The sequence below is a fragment of the Bos mutus genome, chromosome X, assembly GCF_027580195.1.
Source record: "Bos mutus isolate GX-2022 chromosome X, NWIPB_WYAK_1.1, whole genome shotgun sequence".
Lineage (NCBI taxonomy): Eukaryota > Metazoa > Chordata > Mammalia > Artiodactyla > Bovidae > Bos > Bos mutus.
The window spans coordinates 76,414,347-76,428,676 of record NC_091646.1 but is presented as its reverse complement, the minus strand read 5'-3'; the positions used below and the strand labels follow the sequence as shown (position 1 = coordinate 76,428,676).

At 51.2% G+C, this 14,330-nt stretch overlaps 2 protein-coding genes across 3 annotated transcripts in view; both read left to right on the top strand.

Moving 5' to 3' along the window:
* Nucleotides 1–3,158: 3,158 nt before the first annotated feature.
* Nucleotides 3,159–8,719, top strand: CFP (complement factor properdin). The gene is made up of 9 exons (XM_005899360.3): nt 3,159–3,470; nt 3,553–3,703; nt 4,912–5,090; nt 5,562–5,732; nt 5,870–6,061; nt 6,245–6,418; nt 6,666–6,857; nt 7,018–7,129; nt 8,489–8,719. The coding sequence occupies exons 1-9, from the start codon at nt 3,398–3,400 to the stop codon at nt 8,637–8,639; spliced, it is 1,395 nt and encodes a 464-aa protein (XP_005899422.1). The 5' UTR covers nt 3,159–3,397; the 3' UTR covers nt 8,640–8,719.
* Nucleotides 8,720–13,198: 4,479 nt separating this feature from the next.
* The window catches only part of SYN1 (synapsin I), a 54,452-nt gene continuing 53,320 nt past the window's right edge, over nt 13,199–14,330 (top strand). For both annotated transcript variants that reach the window (XM_070366381.1, XM_005911668.3), the window contains exon 1: nt 13,199–13,685. In XM_070366381.1, coding sequence (XP_070222482.1) covers nt 13,309–13,685 — 377 coding nt within the window. In that variant the 5' untranslated portion in view covers nt 13,199–13,308. The remainder of the gene's footprint in view (nt 13,686–14,330) is intronic.

The following is a 14,330-nucleotide window of genomic DNA, read 5'->3' as shown; positions in this document are numbered from 1 at the left end:
TGAAACATTTCATGAGAGACAGTAAACCAGAGAAAACATGCTGGTGAAAAACTGAGAAGATGAAGCTGAGCAAATGAGACACTGAGAGACTATGCGATCAGTTTGTGCAAGAAATCTGGGAGGCTCTACTTGTGTTTGAGTGTACAGGATACTCTGGCTGGATGGTGTAAACAACTAAGATGAGCTGTGAGAGACTGTGTGTGTGAGACTTGCAGAGAGCCTAGTAACAGTTGTGAATTAGTGACTACAGGATGTCAGAGGGTGAATGAGGGCAAGTGACTGTGACACTGTACCTGTGACAGAATGTCTGACAGGCTGAGGGTCTGTGAAAAACTCTAAAAGAGACTTTAAAGACTATAGAACAAAGACTGGGCATGTTGGAAGCTGCTTGCAAAGAAATGTGAGACTAGGTGACTAAGACAGTGTCTGAGACACTGATTGTGCATGAATAAAATTCAGCCTAGTCAGGCACTCTAGGTGTGTGAAATGGGCATGAGTATGGAGAGGTGGGAGAGAGAGTGACCATGTGTGTGCAGGGAACTTCCGGAGGAACTAGCGGTGGCTATAAATCACCAAACATTTGTGTATATGAGAAAATGATGGCCCGAATGAGCAGTTGAAACATCAAAACGCATGACTGTGTGTATGTGCAAAACTGACCGGTGAGAGTCATTGTGGCCTTGGCTGAAGGACACAGGCTAGATGACGTGACTGTGTGGGAAACTGTTCTTGAAAGAAGACCACAGTCAGGCTGATGTCAATGACAGCAAATGACTCCCTGAAAGAGTGGCTGAGAAAGGCTGTGTGTTCAAATATGTATGTGATCTTGTTTGTATGTGGCTGTGGTAGAAGCTGTAAATTCTGAAGTGTGTGTATAAATATGTAAAAAAGAAGAGAGATCTCAAGAGAGAATGACTGAAACTGAATTAGTGGGTGAGAGCTGGTGGATGGATTGTGCCAGGCTTAGGGGAAAGCTCTCTTCTGTCTGTCTTCTTCCTCCTTGGGCCCTTGGGTTGGCTTCTCCCAGTTCTCCACAAGGTGAAATGCTGGAGTTTCTCAGGGCTTAGCCTGGGCTTCCCTTCTCTCTTCTCACAAGCCAAGCCCTCTCCAGATTGTTTGGTCCAGTTCCAGCACTTGAAACACTGCTGCTCCCCGCCATGATGATCACATTTTCACCTCCAATCCAGATTATTCCTCTAAGCACTTTTCAGAATCTTGAAAGCACTGTTTGTTGCATTTACTTACTCATTCAGCAGATGTTGATTGAGCACCTACTGTTTGCTGGTGCCCATCCAGGCCCTGCAGATACAGCAGTTAACAAACCAGACACAAATCCCACCTTTGTGGAGCTGGCATTGTAGTGGAGACAACAGACAAGCAACAAATGCATCGTGGTGGTGTTGCAATGATTACATGAGATAAGACTCTCAGTCTTTGTTTAAATAAGAAATCTGCAGTCATTTTATTGCCTAAACGTGTGGGAGAAGATGAAAGTAGCGACAGTCCTCTTCCCAGGGGAACCAGTAAGTAGGTACAGAGTTTAGGAATAAATGAAGTATCGATTATAACATCATTACCAGGGCAAAAGATGATTAGATAAAGCAACCAACCAGAATTACAGGTTTCTTGAGGAGTTTGTTTTCATAGGATAACAGCACTGAAGTCCTGGAAACTTAACAAGACCGCTTTGTTCAAAGACAGGCTTGTTATCAGAAAACAGTACATCTGTAACGGATATGAATTGTCAACATGCCTTATCACCCATAAAGTAAGACCAGTATTCTTGAGAAAGCTCTGTTTTAACACACCTGACCGAATCAAATCATTCAACCTTGTTTTAATTTGCAGAATAGTGCTCCTAAATGGATGTAGAGGAAATGAGACATTGCCTTCCTAACTTTCTTACACTCCTTTTTGTTAATTAAAAAGATTTCTGTTTTTAAAGCAGGCTCTGGAGTTTCACTCATTAGGCTTATTTTTTAAAAAAGGGCTCTGTGGAGCTTAGGCTGAATTGGAATTAATTATTAACAGTAAAATAAGGACTACAACGAACAGTTTTCCTACATGAGACCCACAGAGAAAAGGGTCAGGAACTAGAATGATGGCTCTTAAAGTGTGGTCCTCGAACAGCAACATCAGTGTCAGATGGGGCTTATTAGAAATTCACCTTCTTGAGCCCCACCTCAAATCTATAGGATCAGAAACTGGGGTGGCCTGGCAATCTGGACTTAACGAACCTTCCAGATGATTCTGATGCATACTTAGATTTGAGAGCCTCTGGGCTATAGAGTGACAGATACCCTTTTGTGAGGGAGGTGACCTTGTCTCCCTCTCTTAGAACAAAAGTCCTTTGAGGGCTAGCATTTGGGGCTTCTTATTGTCTGCTCCATCCAATGTCCAGAACAGCACTTGGCACCCAGTAGTTGCTCAATAAATGTTTAATCAATGTATTTAACAAACAGCACCTGCTGTATGCCAGGCACTAAACTAAGGACTTTTAAATACCTTAACTCCAGATCTGCTCAAAATGCCTTATGATGTTGGCTGTGTATGGGATGGGGAGGGGGGCAGTTATTACCTATCCAAGATAGTCGATGGAACGTGGCCAAGCCAACCACCCCCTCCTTGGGACCTGAAGGTACCCCCAGCTGCCCGTGGGGCAGTGGATAGCACCAGTTCAGTCCTGAATTCTCCCCGCACTCTTGCCACTTCCCCTTCTCACTTCCTTTGTGCTGACCTCCCCTCCACATTGCTGACCATGAAGAATCTCACTTTCAGGAAAGAGGAGGGTGGTGGTAAAGGCAGGATGGAGGATGAAGCAATTACCTCGATGCCCGCTCCACCCCATGAGGCAGGGCACGTTGAGCACACCGTGCTCACTTCACTAATGTTCAGCACCCCCGTGGGGTTGGCCCTGTCATTGTGGTAGAGGGCATGCTTTTTATAGGTGGGGAAACAGGCTCAGAGAGGTTCAAGTGACTTGCTCAAGGTCACACAGTGAGGAAGTTCTATCTTGCTTCCAACTGCCAGGCTCCATTTCCCCCTCAGTAAGAACTTGTCCAAGGTGCATTGAATGAGTGCCCATGGGCTGCTGGGCGGGGCCTGGGGTGCTGGGGATATGGTGACAAACACAATAGGACCTCACAAGAGTGATGCAGGAAGTAGGGAGGGGAGAGGAGAGGAGGAAGCTCAGGGACAGAGGTGGCCAGGAGAGTTTGGAGCTGAAGAGACCAGCACAGTACCCTCCCCTCCCCCCACTCCTCCTCTCCCACACTGCCCTTCACCCTCCTAGTTCCTCCTGCCCCTGGTTCCTCTTTTCCACTAACTCTGGGAGCAGGTCAGCGCACATAAAGCCAGGCCTCCTCCCTGGCGGGGCTGCAGGGGTACAGTGCTCAACATGCCCGCCCAAGCACAGGCCCTGCTGCTGCTGCTGCTGCTGCCACTGCTGCTGCTCACCTTGCCAGCCACAGGTGAGTGGATGGGGGCCCAACTGGCCCCCAGGGGTGCCTGGGCTCCTCACAACCCTGACCATGCTCCCCCACCCTGTTACAGGCTCAGACCCTGTATTCTGCTTCGCCCAGTATGAGGAATCTACGGGCAAGTGCAAGGACCTCCTTGGGAGAGGGGTCAGCATGGAAGACTGCTGTCTCAATGCTGGCTATGCCTTCCAGAAGCCTGGCAGCAATCTCTGTATGGCGTGCAGGTCAGGGGGAGCCTGGGGTTTGTGGGAGGCAAAAAGGACTGTATGTGGGGCAACACAGAACTTGGGCTCTTGCCTTCTCTGAGATTCTCCAGCATGGCTCCAAGGCCCTGATCACAACTGTAGCTCCAGGTCTCTCAGCCTTGGCTCTGTTGACACTTAGGGGCCAGAAAATTATTTCTTTGTGAGGGGCTGACCTGTGCAGGGCAGAATGTGTTATCACATCCCTGGCCTCCCAGTAGTTATCAGTAGCAATCTGCAGCAACTCAAATGTCTCCAGACAGGTGAAAGTCACCCCTGGTTGAGAACCAAGATGGCTTACACATATTGCGCACTTCTTGCATACCAGAAGCATTGTGGGTGGGTTGCTGCTCCGCTATTTCTGAGGGTAGCTCAAGCCCTCATAAATGGTGATGACAGCTCATATGGCATGTTCATACTGTATAGAGACATTGCAGGAAGGGAAGTGTTTGGGCAATTCTGAGGGCAACTCCAGGCTCCAAATTAAAATGACACTTCACATTCATTGAATACTTCCAGCATCCTGATTCATTGCAGATACTGGGAGTAGTAGAGGATTTTTGAGAGGATTTTTGAGTAGCTCTAGTCTCTTAATCATAATGCCTGCTGACATATATTGAGCCCTTTCTGTATGTCAGACATATTTTCTAACTGCTTACTATATATCCCATATACACCACCAGATACACTGTGTATACCCCAGATACACACAGCTACAGGGATATGTAGCTTGGGGATTTTTGAAGGCAGGCCCCTAGTTGTTAACAGGTCTCATCTGTTTAGCATTATGCCATGGTGGGGGTGGGGTTTTTGAGCTCATTGGGATGATGGCTCCTATTTATTAAACACTTCCTGTTTGCCTGCTGCCATGCATAGTTGTGGCCTGGTGGGCTTTTGACAGCAGTTCTGGGCCCCTAGTCCTTATCCTTGTTTACTGCGTGCCTGGCACTGTCCTTGGGAGTCTTCAAAGGGTAACTCCAGATTCCTGATGATGAAGGTAAATGATAAGTGTTTACTGAGTGTTCACCTCTTCCTGTTCAATCCCCCAACATCACTAAGAGGTAGGTACTCCCATCATTCCATTCTGCATACATTTATCCCGCATTCCTGCCTGTGCCTACACACACTCTGGTCCCGTATACCATCCTTGCCAGAGTGTGCCAGGGTGGGACGTGTGCTTCTCCCTACAGGCTCCCACAGTGGTCACCATGGTCCGCATGGACCCCCTGCTCAGTGACCTGCACTGAGGGCTCCCAGTTGCGGCACCGGCACTGCACAGGCTGGGGTGAGCAATGCTTCCCCGAGAAGGTGGAGCCTGGAACCTTCCAGTGGCAGCTACAGGCCTGTGAGGACCAGCCATGCTGTCCTGGTGAGGAAGATCAGCAAGGCGGGCGAGCACTGTCAGTTACCTGGCACCGGGAACAATCAAGGCAAAAGCCCTGAGGGTGGAACTGTGCTCGATGTTTGTGAGGTGTCAAGGAGGAGGTCAGCATGGTTGGGGTAGAGTGATGAGAGGTGAGGTCATAGGGTGACTGACCCCTGTAGGTCATGGTGAGGATGTCAGCTTTTATTATGAGTGATGTAGTGATGGCAGAAAAACGTGATCTGATTTGGGTTGTGACAGATCCCTTTTGCTGTCAGGAAGACAAACTATGTGCTGAGTAGCAAAGCAAAGGGACCAGTGTGAAGGCTACTGCAATAGTCCAGATGAGCAATGATAGTAGGCCAGGTATGGCAGAAACTGTGGGGATAGGATAAGCTGATGTGGGGTACATGAGGAAGCCTGGACCACTGAGTAATACCACCACCTCCATCTTGTTCCTTCTTTTCTCTTCCACAGAGATGGGTGGCTGGTCCGACTGGGGACCCTGGGCAGCTTGCTCTGTCACCTGCTCTAGAGGGATCAAGATTCGTCGTCGAGCATGTAATCGCCCCACCCCCAAGTGTGGGGGCCACTGCATAGGAGAGGCACAGGAGTCAGAGCCCTGTGACACCAAACAAGTCTGCCCCAGTGAGTGAGGGCAACCACTGGGCAATGATGTGGGCACCCAGGGTGGGTCCAGGGGTTACAGCAGGGAACTTCCATGTTGTGAAGACTTCAACATGCATGACCACACTTGGTATCTCCCCACCCCTACCCCATCACAGCACATGGGGCCTGGGCTGCTTGGGGCCCCTGGGGCCCCTGCTCAGGCACCTGCCACGGTGGACCCAGTGCAGCTGTGGAGAGACGAAGCCGCACATGTTCTGCACCTGAGCCCTCCACACAGCCTCCTGGGAATCCCTGCTCAGGGTCACCCTATGAGCAGCGGGTCTGCACCGGCCTGCCACCTTGCCCAGGTACTGGGGAATGAGACCTCTGCTCTTAACTTATATGGAGATTGCTCTGACATTTCAAGAGACAGAGATCTGAGACCATGTGACCATGGAGCTTTTCGTTTGGGAGCAGTCTGCCTCATGGGTCTAGGGGCTGAGTCAGGGAGACTGAGGTGGCCTTTCTCCTCACTTCTGTCCTCCCGACAGTGGCTGGTGGCTGGGGGCCATGGGGTGCTGTGAGCCCCTGCCCTGTGACCTGCGGCCTGGGTAAGATCCAGGAACAACGGACATGTGATCACCCTGTGCCCCAGCATGGGGGCCCCTTCTGTGTCGGTGATGGCACCCGGACGCACGTCTGCAACACGGCTGTGCACTGCCCTGGTCAGCACCCCAAGATGCCCGATTTCCATGCCTAAGGCCCCCGGCCATCTCTGCTGCCCAATTCCTGCTGTTAATGACTTGTTCCTGCCTCTAATCCCTCCATTCCTGGCCCTAGTGCCTTGATTCCATGTCTGATCCCCCTTTCCCACATCCAGTCCTTCCCATTGTCTTCCTCAGCCCCCCTTCCTTCCTCTGAACCCCCTGACTCTCTTCTTTGGTGCAAGCCCAGCTGCCCCTGTCTCTGCAGTGAATGGACAGTGGGGGCTCTGGGGGGAGTGGAGCAACTGCATCCGCCCAAGCATTAAACACATCAGCTGCCAGGAGATCCCAGGCCAGCAGACACGCTCCAGGATCTGCAAGGGCCGCAAATTTGACGGACAGCGATGTGTTGGGAAACAGCAGGATATCCGGCACTGCTACAACATCCAGCGCTGCTCCTGTGAGTGCCCCCAGGAACCATGCTGCGAGGGTGGGGCAGCCCATGCAGGGACAGGGGCTTTCTGACTCTGCCGCGGACCCCATGTTCCTGCAGCCTCTCTCTCACAAGCCCCCCACCAAGACCTCTAATTCTGACTCAGGAACCTCTCCCCTCTTTGCAGGGAAAGGCTCCTGGTCGGAGTGGAGTACCTGGGGGCTGTGCATACCCCCATGTGGACCCAACCCCATCCGCACCCGCCAGCGCCTCTGCCAGGCCACGCTCCCCAAGTTCTCGTGAGTGAGGGGGCAATGTGCCTTGGAGGGGGTTATGATAGTGATATGTCAGCATATAGGGCAGGAGGGTTGGTCACCACCAAACAGGGCTTCTGTCACTGGGTCCAAGGTGCCTGCCTGGCTGAGTGCCATCTTCCAGTTGTAGGAAGAGGGGAGAAACTAAAGAAGAAGCTGAGAAAGAGGATGTTGAGGGGAGAATCAGTAACATCTGTGCCCTTCAGTCACTGTTTCAGTCACTCAGCCATTCTCCCATTCACTCTGTCCTTCCTGTGTCCATATGCTCTGCTTCCTTAGTTACCCAAGCTTTGATTTGCCCATTCAGTCACTCATGCCCCCATTTACCCTCTCATTCCCTCTGTCACCTGTGCCCCAAGACGCTCTAAGGCCTTTTTGGCAACAGTTGCAAACACACAGAACCCAGATCCCATGGGTTCCCCTCAGGGATACAGGCCCACTCCACCCTGACAGAAGACATCTGAGGAATGGTTGACATGTTGGGTCTGGGTCCAGGAAGCTGATTGGGCCTCCCCTGGCAGGAAGGGGTTGGGAAACACTTCCCCACCATCAAAACTGTGAGCAGAGTCCTGGACACAGGTAATCAGCTGCCTGAAATGTTTGCAGATGGCCAGGGTGGCCCAGGTGTTGGAGAGGGTTAAAACACTTATGCTTTCCTTATTTCTACTAGGTTAAGTGGCCTCTTTCCAACTCGTGGAAGGCCTGCTACCTGGTCACCAGGTGTGGGGTTTAGAGTGGGTCTGGAAGAAGAGTTACAGGTGTTGAATGGAGACACAAAGGACTTGACAGAGGGAGGGAATGAATGGAGAAAGGACTGATTGGGAGAATCGGGATGGGAGTGAATGGAGGGTTTGCCTAGTGGAAGAAATGACCCAGGCGAAGACCGTTTTGGACATGGGGCTTAGTCTAAATAAAGTGTAAGAAAGAACTAGAGATTGACCTGGGGGCAGAGATTTGGGCCCAACAACAAGGCTTTGAATGCCAAAACAAGGCATTTGGATTCTTCCCAGTGGGCAATGGGGAAAGAAATAAAAGGTTTTAAAGGTAAGAGATGGTAGCTCATATCAATAATTACCAACATTTATTGAGCACTTACTGTGTACCAGACATGACTCTGAGCACTTTACTTGAATCAACTCATTTATCCTCACTCAGCCCAGTGAGGAGACTATTATTATTCCCATTTTTCAGATGAGGAAAACTGAGGCACAGAGGAGATAAATTGCCCAGTATCTCCCAGCTAAAAATATACATATAATGTATCCACTCAGTAAGAGTTTGTTGAACGCATTCTTGCCTTCCCTGAGCTTTTCCTCTTCATCCCCATCCCTACTAATGCACCAGGCCCACCGTTACCATGGTCGAAGGTCAGGGTGAGAAGAACGTGACCTTCTGGGGGAAACCGTTTGGACAGTGCGATGTGCTGCAGGGGCAGAAGGTGATGGTGGAGGAGAAACGGCCATGTCTACACGTGCCTCCCTGCAAAGAACCCTGAGGATGAGAATTCTTACATCTCTCTCTTCCACTCTGACCCCCGACCTCTCAGACTTAAATAAACTAGCCTTTTTCCCAAGAGTGGGGCCATAGCATCTTCTAAGCCAAAGAGCGCAGCACAGGCGAAGTCGCAGTGGCCTGTGGTGGAAAACAGTACTTTCCACTGTGGCCACGGTATGACGGAAGTGAAGGTGCGTATCCGAATACTCATCCCTGCTGTAGCCTTGATGTCTGCCCCCTTCTCTGTCAGTGACCTGGGGCACCCAGCACGTCCCTCTGCAGAGCTCTGATTTATGAGCTTTCTGATTGGCTATATGCCTTGGCAGGCACTTTCTGATTGGCTGGAGTGCTTGTTTTCCTTCTCCCTACTAAAGGCTCCCTCAGCTGGCAGATTCTGCGTCAATCCGGCAAAGAGGCGTGGCTGGGGTTGGAGCCCCGCAGAGCGAACATCTGCACCCACCCACTCCCAACAGCCCAGCTCCAACACCACAATTAGTGGCGACAAATAGCTCCGCAAGGCAGAGGTGGGGGGATGGGGGACCGAGGAAGTGCCTATGAGGGGCTCTGAACTGGGACAGGAGCAAAGAGAAGGTATAGTCAGCATCTGCCAGGAGGAGCCCCCAAGACACTCAGACACATTTCTTTAGGGTTCGTTCATTCATTCAACACTTATTAGCATCTACTGTATACTAGAGCTAAGTCTGGGCTTCCGGTGAAGGAAGGCTGGTAGAGAAGACATCTGAGCCAGGGAACAGACCAAAATGGGAGATCCTTTCATTCGAACATTTATTTAACATTTAGCAACGCTTACTGTGTAAATAGCGCTGGACATCATGGGAGATGGGGAAGAAGAGTCAGAGCGATATGTATTTCCCCAGTGAAGAGAACAAGGATGTGTGCCTGGTAGTGTTTTAAGACTTTCCATAGCATGAATTCATTTAACCCAAACAAACATATGAGGTCAATATTATTATCTGCATTTTACCCAGGAGGGAACAGGCATAGCAAGGTAATGGGCTAGACATTTGGGAAACACCATGCCAGGAGCAGAGTTTAGGAGTTTGTCCTGTGAGTGGAGGGGCGCCTTTGTGTGGGAGGCTTCAGATGGGAGATCTGTGACACCCAGAGTCTGTCAGGCTGCTCACTTCTCTGGGTCAATTTTCCCTTGTGTAAAATGGATCAATTGATGGGTAGGGGTAAAGATGAAATCAATGAATATTAGTTATCATAAGAGGAATGAGCCTGAGTGAGGGAGTCTGGTTGCTACTGCAGGGTATGAGAAAGTTATACGTCTATAAGAAAGTGGAAATTTGGCTGTATGTGTATATTGTGAGGCACATATCTTTGTGTATGTGTGATAGGAAGACCTATAGGGTCTCTGCAAGAATTAAGGATATATTGAGTATGTGTGGAGTGCATGTGAAGTTACAACTGTGTGCACCATAACAATGTGTGAGTTATAAGGGTGTAGGGGTATATGTGTGCACATGCTCATACACACATACACAGATGGCGTGGATATGTATTGTGAGTTATAAACATGGGTGCATGTGTGCTCAGTTGTGTCTGACTCTTTGGGACCCCTGCCAGGCTCTTCTGTCCATGGGATTATCCTGGCAAGAATACTGGAGTGGGTTGCCATTTCCTCCTCCAGGGGATCTTCCTGACCCAGGGATCAAACCCATGTCTCCTGCAGCTCCTACATTGGCAGGCAGATTCTTTACCACTGAGCCACCTGGGAAGCCCATAAACATGGGTACAATACTGATTACAAACATATGTCAAGGGTGTGCGTTTCAGAGTCTGCTCACCAGTGCACAACAAAGAAAAACATTCTTGGAGCCCCTTCTGTATGTTCCTTCCTGCTGGAGAAGATGAAGTTAGTGCAGAGTTGAGACACTCCTTCGGGGTGGGGGTGGGAAACTCTTCATTCTTCTACAAAAAATTAATTTCTGGAAAATGAGCTACCTGGAGAAAGGGGATGACACTGAGGGGCATGGTACTATAAACCTGGCAACAGGGCCACTGGGAAGAGGCAGTCTAGAGACAGACTCCTAAGGAGCCCGACTTCTTACTCCTAGAGGATCCAAAAAGGTCTGTAGACCTGCAGCTGCTCCTGTCCCTCAGAGAAGTCACCACAGACCCAGCAGAGCTTGTTTGCTTCCATTACTGAGCAAAAACTGGGGAGCATATACTTTGCAATGTTGGGAAATACCCAATTTCTGGGCAGTTCCCCATCTGGGGAACACTGGAATGTGGGATGCCAAAGGGCTTCCATGAGAGAGAGAGAAGGAATGGCCAAAGCAAAGGCCTGCAGGTGGACTGAAGCTGGCTGGGATGGAGGAGGGAGCAGAGGCGATGGACAGTTGGAGCCTAAGGGGAGAGGGGACTTCCTGGAGACCTTGGCCAAAAGTGATCCTTGAGAGAGAAAGAAAGGACACTCCTGGCAGAAGTCACAGCACTCCTCCACCCCTATCTTTTAGAGTTGGTCAGGTGATTGTTTTTACAGGTGAGGAAGCCGAGTTTCAGAGATGTTAAGTCACTTTTCCAAGAGTATAGTAGAGGGCCAGTTTGAATCCAGGCACTCCGACTCCAGACCTCACACCATGACCTTGTTTGTACACGCCAAAGATTTAATAAATGGAGAATGTACAAACGAATAAGTGGATGATTCATTTGAAAGTCCTTCAGGCAGAAAAGACTCCAAATCTGCCTATGTCTCTGTGTGTCCGTGTGGTGCCTCTGTGTGTGTGTGTGTGTGTGTAGGCGTATTCATGTGCATGTATGCATGTATGCCCATGAGTATTACCCTGGGCTTGTGTCAGTATAGATACTTAGATCGGTGTATTCTATCTCTGTATTTTCTTCAGGCAGAAAAGACTACAAATCTGCCTACTTCTTGCCATATCTTCTTCCATATCACTTGGTCCACCATCATCACTCACTATGCCCCACAAGGCCCTGCTCCATCTGGACCCTGCTAACCTCTCTGACCCCTTCTCCTGCCACAATCTCCCTCCCTCACTCTGCTCCAGCCACACTGACATCCCTTTCTGGCACATTCTTTTTTAAAAAGTATGTATCACAAAGTGAACATGACCCTTTGAGAATGAATTGGAGTTCTTGGATTCCATCTGTAAAATGGAAATCATATTACCCACTCCATAGTTTTGTGAGAATTGGGTACAATCAGTCAGCGAATTATTATTTTTAAATAAATTTGTGTCTTCACTGTAATCAGGATCTTATAGGAGCTTTCACAGCCCACCTCTGCCTAGACTACAAAGATCATTTGCACATGTGGCCCATGTGGCAAACATGTGGCACCTACAGCTTGCATACCCTAGGATGGGTCTGCCTTTGCCAGTGGAAAGCTCTCTGGTACAGAGGATGATAGCCTTGGGCACTGACAATGCCAGGTCGATATCATGGTTTCTGACTGTGTCCAGGGCAAAAGGATGGGGGCTTGTTGGCCGAGTGTGTGTGGGGAAAGATGAACACACGTCAGGACTAGACTTCAGGGAATGTGTCTGTATGGAGATCTGGGTTTGTCCATGATTGTGGGTGCATTTTGTCTGAGGGTGCATGCTCATGTGAGTTTCCCTAGGTCTCTGTGTATCTGTGTGGTGCCTCTGTGTGTGTGTGTGTGTGTGTGTGTGTGTGTGTGTAGGCGTATTCATGTGCATGTATGCAGGTATGCCCATGAATATTACCCTGGGCTTGTTTGTGTCAGTATAGATACTTAGATCGGTGTGTTCTATCTCTGTACATGCCTCCGTATGTTTCCCTACTTTTGTGTATTTCTATATGTATCTCCACGTACGTGTCATTCCCAGTGTGCCTCCAGGACGCCCCCCAACCCTGGGCAAGAGTGTACACTCCACGCAAGTGTCCACCTCCACCTGTCTGATGCTGCTACACCACCCCTGCATCCATCTCTCTGCCTAGCTAAGCCTGTGTGGACGTGGGAAACTGATCTTGCAGAGTACTGCGTGTGACCCTCGGCTCTCGCTGTGAAGGGGTTATTTCTCTACTTTTGAGTTTCTAAGTATAACTACATTCCCACCCGCCAAATGCCTCCTGTGGTGAATATCAACACTGGGAACCTACTATCCGCAGAGGGTCCTAGGTGTGGGTGCAAGTGCATGTGAAGACCAGGATGAGACAGGGTGGGAGGCTTGCCTGACGCACCCACCCTACCCTCAGGACAGGCTTCCACCCCGCCCCCATCCCCAAATTGCGCACCCCCAATCGGAGGCGGGGGAGGGGAGACAGGATGCGGCGTGGCGCTTGCGCACTTATGCCTTCAGCACCGCGGACAGCTCCTTCGCCCCCGCCTGCCGGCGCGCGCCGCCGCCGCCCCAGCACTGAAGGCGCGCTGACGTCACTCGCCGCTCCTCTACAAACTCCCCTTCGCAGTCGCCTTGGTCGCGTCCGCGTTGCCGCCGGCCCAGCCGGACTGCACCACACGGGGCGCGAAATAGGGGGTCACGGGCGCGACCAACCGCGCTGCGGCGGCGGCGGCGACTCAGCGCTGCCTCAGTCTGCAGCGGGCAGCGGAAGAGACGTGTCGTGCCTGAGAGCGCAGCGGTGCTCCTGGGCCCCTCGCGGTCCGCCCCCGCGGCTCCTGACCAGACTGCTCCTAAGACCCCCTGCCCCACGCCGCAGCCATGAACTACCTGCGGCGCCGCCTGTCGGACAGCAACTTCATGGCCAATCTGCCAAATGGGTACATGACAGACCTGCAGCGCCCGCAGCCGCCCCCACCGCCGCCCGCTGCCCCTAGTCCTGGGGCCACGACCGGTCCTGCGACCGCCACTGCCGAGAGGGCCTCTTCGGCCGCCCCCGTGGCCTCTCCGGCTGCCCCTAGCCCCGGGTCCTCGGGGGGCGGTGGCTTCTTCTCGTCGCTGTCCAATGCGGTCAAGCAGACCACGGCGGCCGCGGCCGCCACCTTCAGCGAGCAGGTGGGCGGCGGCTCTGGGGGCGCAGGCCGTGGGGGCGCCGCCGCCAGGGTGCTGCTGGTAATCGACGAGCCCCACACCGACTGGTAAGCCACTGCTGCGGACGTCCCCCCGCGGTTCTGGGTCCCCAGATCATCCCATGATGAGCAAGTATTGAGCGCCGCTTGTTTGCCCTCTGTCTGCCCCCCTCGCCCAAACCCTCTTCCTTTAAATTATTATACGAAGCGCTTACTGTGTGCCCCGCCCTTGCCTCCCCGCTGCCCTCACCCAGGGCTTCTTGATCCATACAGGGAGCAGTTATCAGGCGCCTGCTGTGTGCCTCCATCCCACAAACCTGACTTCAGTATATCCTGTGAGCATTCAAGAGTCTGATGTGCCCTGCACCCCGCAGTCCATGCCCCCAAAGGTCTTGTCCTCTAATGGATCTTGTGAGCATTTATCAAGTACCGGCAGTGTGCCTCAGTGGGGAGCCCTTCCTCAAGGCGTTTGGCTTACATGAATTCTGTGAACATTTGTTGGGAGCTTGGTATCTGTTTTGTCCTCCTCAGTCCTTGCCCTAAGACCTTCTCTGATCTCGTGAGCATGTATCCAGAGTGCACCCCACCCCAGCCCTCACCTCAAAAACCTTTTAAACTATTCACTGAACATTGATTGAGTGCCTGCTGTGTATCCCACCCCAGCTTCTTGCCAAAACATTGCCTTTAATGGATCCTGTGAGTTTTTATTTAATT